Source organism: Tiliqua scincoides, chromosome 1, assembly GCF_035046505.1.
Source record: "Tiliqua scincoides isolate rTilSci1 chromosome 1, rTilSci1.hap2, whole genome shotgun sequence".
NCBI lineage: Eukaryota > Metazoa > Chordata > Lepidosauria > Squamata > Scincidae > Tiliqua > Tiliqua scincoides.
In genome coordinates, this window is record NC_089821.1 from 247,972,109 (window position 1) to 247,980,778 (window position 8,670).

Genomic DNA, 8,670 nt, shown 5'->3' on the forward strand with positions numbered 1-8,670 from the left:
ACAAGACACTGGACTCTGCATTCAGACCCCTTCCAGCCCCATAACTCCTGTGGGTGAGAGCAAAGAAAATTCATTGTATTCAAAAGTTGTAAGAAAAGAAATAATTACTCCATTCTCCTGTAGATGCTCAGCAAGCTGCCTGGTCCTTTCCTGTGGTGGTTGTCTAAACCAAGACCATCTCATATCTGTGTCCTAAAGTAGTCTGCTCCACATCCTGTTTAGTGGATGCTAAAGCTGTATTAACCCAAAAGAGTACTTATTCATAAAGAGTAGGGGTATTTGAAAATGGTTTTATTTTTTTGCAGATTTCATGATTTGAAAGGCAAAAAGTGGTGCTTTTATTCTAAGTTCTTCTTCCAAGTTCTCATTTTTATTAATTTTAAACATTTTAAAATTGTACTAGGTAGTTGTTATAGTGTCAGCTGATGCAGCTACAGTATTATTTGTAACTTGAAAAGTAATCTGTTTTAATTTCTGGAAAATATCGTAAACATCAATATGCAGTGTTTTGTGTTTTTTTATGTGATTTAACAAAAAAAAAACTCCTCTAGTAATAAACAAACTTTGGTTTTGTTGCTGTTTCTTAAAGAAAGAAGATGGTACTGTGAACAGGGATTTCAAGAAGACCAAGACAAAAGAACAAGTCATGGAGGCCTTCAGAGAATTTACTAAAGAAAACCGTAGCATTCTGGTGAGTCAATGATACCCCAGAGCAAAAGAAGTTGATGGTGGGGTATCACATCAGCAATAGTTTTGATAAATCTCATTGTAGGTCAAGTGTGACTGAAGTGGACTTTTGACCAAAGTGGCTCAAACAGTGACCATGTTTCATGCTGCAAATCTTTTTCTATACTGATGGCTTATGCTGAAGGACAAGATTCACCATTTATAGAAGGCAGTGGAGGGTGAAGGAGGATTTACATGTGAGCATGCACAAACATGTTTCAGATTACATATGATAGTTTGTATATTTTTAGTGGTTATGAAGTAAACACGATTTGTACAAATACTTCTTAAATTGCTAAAAAGCAGCACTTTTTATCATGATTTCATCTAAGAGCTGTCTTTGATCCTTGCTGTGAATCATTCTGCCCTGCTGCAGAAACTGTTGTGGTGACCTTACTGAAAAAGGAGGTAGAGATGGGGACCTTGCAGCTCCAAACATAGTATATTGTGTACCTGGAGCCTGTTGTAAAGCCTCCCATTTTTGCTTCCAGCAAGATGCTTCCAGATTATTTCCTGCCTGTTGGGAATTCCTTAGAGGTACTGACTTATGTTCGCATGCATGTACACATGCACCCCATTTCCATTGCCTTCGGTCACTGCCTGTTGCTTGGTGAAACAGCTGTAAACATTTTGCATTCCCTCTCCAAGCCCCCAGTTGGGCAAATGTGCTTAGTTGTAGACCCCACCATATATAGCCTCTGACTAATGCCTTTAAACCTGGCCCTTTACCCATTTCAGGCCTGCCTAGATGGTTTACAAAAGATGGTAGTTAATGGCGGGTTTATTATTGAGTCTATAAACAAAGTTGATCCGCTGTCCATTGCTAAGTCATTCTAACGTAAATACGTTTGCTTGCAGTCCTGCGTTGCAGAAAGGTCTGAACAAATTAAAGCCGCCCTGGGTCCCGTTAGGGAGAAGGGCGGGATAAAATAAAGTTATTATTATTATTATTATTAAAGCACAACAACATAGTTCTCTTTGTAATGAGTAATATAGGCAACTTGCTGAAGATGAAGGCTTTCCTGGACAGAAGCAGCAGGGCCTGTGGGCCTTTTTCTAGGACTGCACTGCTGTCTTTTCACTGGCTTAGTAGTTGAGAGATAAAGATATTCCAAGGCTTGGGGAGTGAGAGGGATGCATGTGTATGTGTACTATGGTATGCATGGGAGAGACATGTTCTTATACTCCAGACACCATAAGAAGAGCCCTACTGGATAGTACAAAGGCTCCATCTAGTCCAGCATGCTATTTCCCACAGTGGCCAACCAGATTACTCTAGGAGGCCTGCAGGTAGGATGTAGATGCAATGCAGTATTCTCTTTTCTTTCTCGCAGTTGCCCCATCAACTGGTATTTGGTAGCACCACTGCTGCCTCTGGGAATCTTCAGATCAAACACAATTCTGGGCCTTCCCAGCACTTGCATGCAGTGCTGTGGGAGGGAAACCCTCCAACATACTTCCTCCAGGATGGAGCAACAAAAAGGAGACAAATGATTAGGGGACACCCCACAGTGGTCAGGTGGCACTGAGGGAAGGGTACCCAAGCCTAGGTCTGTCCTCCAGAATACGAACCTCTTTTTAAAGCTTCTGTGCAGTGACCATTGCCACATCTCTTGGTAATGAATTTCAGAACTAACAACCCAGTCCTATGGGCTGTTCTGCCAGTACTGGCTGCAGAAAAGCAGCCATAAAGCAAGCTCTGGCTGTGTGCTAAGTAGGATACTGCTAGAATGCCAGTGGAAAGGCCACAGCCTACCACCACGCATCACTGGACCTCTGGCCATGTGCCAGAGCACGTAAGCCAGTGGGGAAGGTGGGAGCGGGTGAGGGAAGGCAGAACAGGCCAGGGAGGGGGAGGAACGTGGGAGGGGTAGATCCAGTGTCGATGGTGCACACCAGATCCTGTTCCCTCTAGCTTGTAATTCTATGACATTGTTTGATACCTGTTGTGTGTGTGAAATAATCAGATACATATAAAATAATCAGAACTTCTTCTACCTGAACTGTGTTACAAACATTCAGTATCGTGCCCCCTTTATCTCCTTGAACTTGTGCCTGTGAAGTTCCTGGTGCAGGTCTGTGGAGACCTGTTTCGGGGCAGGAGGCTTATGAAGGAGAATGCGGATTTAAATATCCTTTCCCCTCCGAAGCTTCCCATTTCACACACACACACACCCCTCCCGCTGGATACAGTGTGTGCCTTTTCAGCATGGCTACACCAGTTAGGGGGGCATGATAGAATTGGGCTTCAAATGAAAAATGTTGGCTGCCATTACTTTTGTAGCCCCCACCCCAATCCAGTTTATGTTGTAAAAAATCATTGGTATTTGGAATTGGGGAAGTTCAGGTAGGGCTGTAGCTCTGTGGCAGAGCACCTGCTTTGCCTGAAAAAGGACCCAGATTGAATCTGTGGCAATTCAAGGTAGAACTGGGGAAATACCCTCTCTGTCTGAAACCCTGCAGAGTCTCTCCTGGTAAGTGTGGACAATTTTGACCTAGAGATGGGCAAGTGATTTGATTCAGTGTAAGCCAGCTTCATATATTCTGTTACATTGTTTGACTCATGGTGCGTGTGTAAAATAATGAGATAAATATAAAATAATCAGAACTTCTTCCCACCCGAACATGTGTTACGAACATTCAGTATCATGGCTTAATTGGCAGGTCAGTGCTTGTTCTCTGCAAAACAGCGTTCATAGGTTTCAAAATTATCTTTTCTTACCATTTCAGACCAGTTACCTTAACCGGTTGAAGGGAATCCATGACACCTTGCAAATGTCACCATTCTTTATGTCCCATGAGGTAAAACCCACTTTCCTTTTGTGATCTTTCAAGGCTAGATCTCTCTCAAAATAAGTTCATTTTACCTGAATGAGTTTAAGTAATTGCCTGTCTGGAAAAGTGTGAAGACTAACCAAGACTCAATCAGTCGCTCATAGACTGTGTCAGTGCATTCAGAACACAGAAATTTAATGGGGCTGAAACACCTTCTCATGTCTGGCGATTCAGAGCATGATCTTTTTGGTTTGGGCTGATGTTCAGTGGCCTGGATTTGTTTCAGTGTCTACTGCTGTTGGTTTTTTAACCAGTCTGAGAGATGAGGAAAATGACTGTTTTGTTCTTCATTGCAAAAAATCGTCCATGTTTCAATTTTGCTGATTGTGACCATGTGACCATGAAAGCTAGAAACTTTGTTTCTGTGAGTTGCTAGGGTCCTAAGTTTTCAATTATTCAGAGTCTGCATTCTGTATCAGACCACAAAACTGATATGGCCAAGCCTTCCTTTTTAAGCAGATTCTGATATGTATCCTTAAATCCAGCTGTGTGATGATAAAATGACACCCCTGCATTTTATCTTTGCAGGTAATTGGGAGCTCCCTCCTCTTCATCCATGACAAGAAAGAACAGGCCAAAGTCTGGATGATTGATTTTGGGAAGACCACGCCACTCCCAGAGGGAGAGGTCCTTCAACACAACGTGCCCTGGGTAGAAGGGAACAGAGAAGATGGCTATCTCTGGGGGCTGAACAACCTCATTGAGATCCTAAAGGAATTGGCTCAGAGTGAAGACTTGCATTAAAGTCAAACGTCCAACTCTACCCATTACCCAGAACCTGCTCCTCAAACTGACTTTCTGAACTGCACTACAAGACACTTTCCCCCCTCCTGCCCTCCCCCTTCCAGTTTTAAAATTAGAAGTTCCTGTTATTTAAGGTGTAAATACATAGTTGTGTGCGAGAACAAATGCTGCACATGAAGCTTAACGTGGTGATGGCAGTGAATAAGCAATACCAGCCTTTAGGCTTTGGTTCTTAGTGGCTCCCGCTCTCTGGCTAGCCAATTGCATGAGGTGCATAACTCGGTCTCAGTAGAATACCTGGCCCTTTTGTGCTTCAATGCAGGAAATCCTTTTAGTGTAATTTATGCAGTTCCCGTACACCTCCGATAAATGAAGATGGTGCCCTATCTTGCTTAAATAATACCTAGCTAACAGTTTTGGAGCCAAGAATAGACTAACTTGTAGTTATTTGCTGCCCTCTTCTGTCCACAGTTGGTACATCATTTGGGCCATTGAAATAAATGGCATATCTCCATAAGACATTCTTTTCCTGACTTCATAAGGCATTCTTTGTGTGGGGGGTTGTCAGTGTGCCACCTTCTTGGGAAGTCCCCCCACAGATGCTACTCTGGAGTCCAGAGGTTACAGAAGAAGTTCAGGAAAACAGCATCTGATCTTCCCGAGTGGCAGCAAATGATTTATACTTACTAACCTCCTTAAATTTAGAAAAGCTGGGTGTAAGAGCTTTTAGGAGAAATTTATTATCTGGTCTAATTTTCTGAATATTCAGGCAATACCTTGTTAGCGTTTTACTACTGTGCAATATTTAAGTGGTTACGCAGGTTGTGAAGTCTGCTTTTGTGGATCATATTTTAAGATGGTTTCTCCATAGTGATTGCTGAGGTGGGTTTTGACTATTGGTGCAAGATGGTCTGGTCCCTTGATCTAAGCTCCATTTGCCTTGAAGGGAGGCCTCATAATGTATTAAAGGAAGGGCTGACATTGAATGGAAAGGCAATCACTACCATTGCTCTGCTGCCTCTTTAGTAGCATTTCAGTAAGCAATTTCTCAAGTGTGTTTTGCAAAACATTCCAGTTTTCATATCTCAAAGAGTGGCATTAACTAGGTCTTTTTTAAAAAAAACAACAGCTTTCATGTCAGCAGAATAGTGGGCTACACTGCTATTGCATATCTGCAAAGGAGATGGGAACTCATTTGGTAAAACATTTGACAGGTTTAGGACATTCTCTTTTAGCCCCTGAAAGTGTAATTTTAATCTGTCTCTTGTTCTTTAAACTGGTGGCCCCACGTGGGTGGAATCAAAAGACTTTACCACTTTCAGTCTTGCGAAAGTGGCCGCTTCTCTATTTTAGGGTGGAGGCTATTTTATAACTTCCTGGAACATTTGAACTGAGCAGATTGCTGGCATCAGAACTGGTTTGTTGAAAGGTCAGCAACTAACAGCATTATAGGGAGGGAAAACTGCTGAGGCATTTTGGTTGTCTTGGAACTCTGAGTGCTGCAGAAACCTTGGAGAGAGAGACTGTGTGGCATTTAGATCAAAAATCATCTGAAGCTGTTTTTTTTTTTCCCCCTGACTGGCTTAAAGTCTGACAGATCTTGTAAACCATTCTGTACTCCATTATGTATGCCTCTGAAACCCACTGTTGCTTCTCTTAGCAATAGAAGATTATAACTACCCCCGCCACCGCTGCCACACACACACACACACACACACACCCAGTTTGCCCTTGCAATGGGATGGCTGCAGTTTCTTGCTTCAGGAAGGCTCCACCTTTGCAACAATTGTGTGTATTTTGGTGGAATGAGATGTCCCTTGCTAGCCTTTCATAAAGATTCAAATCCCAGGGGAGTTGTCTTTTCATATCTTACTAGGCACACGCCTGTCACTCTTCAATATGGTTGTAAATAATTGCTCTGTTTAGCTGCTTTTCCCCTTCCAGCTTCCTATACTATTTAATAATAGCCTCTGTGGAGTGCCTTATGGACTCGTTTCTGCTCCGTTAGTGTCATGGAAAAGTTTTTTAAGTTCTATTTATTGCCCTTCTTTTTTTTTTTTAATTGCATAGAACACTAAATCTCAATGCATGGAATCTTTTTTTTTTTTTAATGTTTAGTTTTTGAAACATCTTTTCCACATCTGTGGAGGGGGTCCTTGAAGCAGCTTGTGTTTATATCATTTTTAACCTGTATTTAGCTTTTAAATTGCTTCTGTTATATATTTTTTATTTTTTTAAGCCTGTTCTGTTTGTAAAACAAGATTCCTTGCTCTGTGGCTTTAAAAAAAGTGAACTGTTTCTCCAGATGTCTTTTAGACCTTTTTCTGGAGGCTGGAACTGTTGCTGTGAGCTTGTTCTCTTCCTCCCTTCCCCTCCCCCGGCACTATTTTCCTTGATTAGTGATGACAAAAGAACTTGCAGAGTTATAAAAAATCCCACCAACGCACAGTGCCTGTATGTCAAATAACTCCAAATAAAGGCATACAAATGGTTGCTTTGTGATGCCTTGTCAATGTCCATTCTTGTTCTTTGGGCTTGGAGTAAGTAGCTTGATAAAATGACATTGGTGTACATGGGAAGAATTGGACCTTAAAATGTGGCAGGTGGAAGCTGCATCGACTGTAATCTTGGAAGTGCAAGAAAGACAACCAAAACCATAATGTCCAGGATTTTTTTTATACCTTAGTTACAAAGATATTGTGATACTTGGAAATTGTCATTCCAGTTATGAAGATAAAGGCCCAGTTCTATCCAACTTTCCAGCACCAGTGCAGCCTTGCCAATAGGGCATGCATTGCATTCTGCATTGGGAGGAGAGTCATGAGGCCTTCTCAAGGTAAGGGCATGTTTGTTCCCTTGCTTCGGGACTGTATTGTGGCTGCATTGGTGCTAGATCGTTGGATAGGATGCAGGTATGTCAGCTGATTGTCTTTCATCCAAGGAATTACTGTAACCAGTTCAACACAACTGCGATATATAAAGATGTATTGTCAAAAGCTAATGTTCAGCAATCTTGCCTGGGAGTTTATTTGGATGCAGCAGTGTGTGTGTTTGATCTGCACTTTCAGTTCCCTGTATTTCCTTCTGTTCTATCAAGCAGAGCTTGTTAAGCGATGCACACCTGTATCTACTTCCAGGAGTGGAGCTTCTACAAGTGACCCTTCCCCAGCTCTTTAGGAACGCATGCCCCTTGTTTCTCTGAGCTGGGGATGAACCAGAAGATCTTTCATGCGACTGACAACCTAATCCTATCAGCTCATAGTGTTCCACCAGCACTAGCTGCTTTATGGCTGCAATAAAAGGCACTCTGACAGTGCATGAAGTAGTGCGCTGCCAGAGTGCCAGTGCAAAGGCCAGAGCCTTCCTGCACCGCTAGAGGAGCACGCTGGACCTGACTTGTCCTCTTCATCTTCTGCTACTTATTTCTACAAAGAAGCTTCATATTAAAATCTGGCACATTTCATCCCAGACTCTTGGAGAGGGGTGCAATAGTTCTAGAGCAAATACATACCAATTTAAAAATGGGATTTTAAAAGATCCCAAATAAATATAACAGGTATATTACAGTGCCAGACTATGCATATTTACTCAAAAGTGAGTCAGGCAGTTCAGACAGAAGCTAAGTAAATCTGTATAGGCTTGTAGACATAATGCCCCTCAGCTGTCCTTGGGAAAGACATCATCAACATTTGCCCATAGGCAAATTTCTCAGTTTGACTCCTGCTGAGCCTGGTACTGCTTTACCACTCGGGATCCTTCAAAAAGCACCCCTGCTGATATTATCACAACTCCTGCCACAGGCCAAGTACTGTTGCTATGCTCCACCCTTGACTAATGGGAAAAATCCATTATGGGTTACAAGCCATGATGTGTATGTGCAACCTCCTGATTTTAGAAATGGGCTATGTCAGAATGCCAATGCAAGGGAGGGCACCAGGATGCAGGTCTCTTGTTATCTGGTGTGCTCCTTGGGGCATTTGGTGGGCCGCTGTGAGATACAGGAAGCTGGACTAGATGGGCCTATGGCCTGATCCAGTGGGGCTGTTCTTATGTTCTTCTGACTACATTTGTGGTCTCACAAGCTGGTTAAACACTGCCTTTTCCCACTGGTTAAACCCCATCCCTTTTAACTAAGGTGATTACAACTTGATTGCCAAAGAAACAGAACTAGCAACATTTCAGTGGTGACCATTCAGAAGAAAGACCAGACAACATGTGTGACTATCTGCCTTTAAAGCAAGTATCTATTCAGCAACATTATGAATCTATGATGCTGGCTGATGCATTCCTGTTCTCATTTTAGCCTGGAGGTGGCAGCACTTGGTGGCAGAATGGTCTGTGTGCTTGCTTAGGCTTTGAGATGAC

The 8,670-nt window shown here is 42.5% G+C and overlaps 1 protein-coding gene across 1 annotated transcript in view; it reads left to right on the plus strand.

Moving 5' to 3' along the window:
* Positions 1-6,807, plus strand: part of ITPKB (inositol-trisphosphate 3-kinase B) — a 100,483-nt gene extending 93,676 nt beyond the window's left edge. The window contains exons 6-8 of the mRNA XM_066618687.1: positions 590-691; positions 3,457-3,528; positions 4,090-6,807. Of these exons, the coding sequence (XP_066474784.1) occupies positions 590-691; positions 3,457-3,528; positions 4,090-4,305 (390 nt within the window). The 3' untranslated portion in view covers positions 4,306-6,807. The remainder of the gene's footprint in view (positions 1-589; positions 692-3,456; positions 3,529-4,089) is intronic.
* The last annotated feature ends 1,863 nt before the right edge of the window (positions 6,808-8,670 follow it).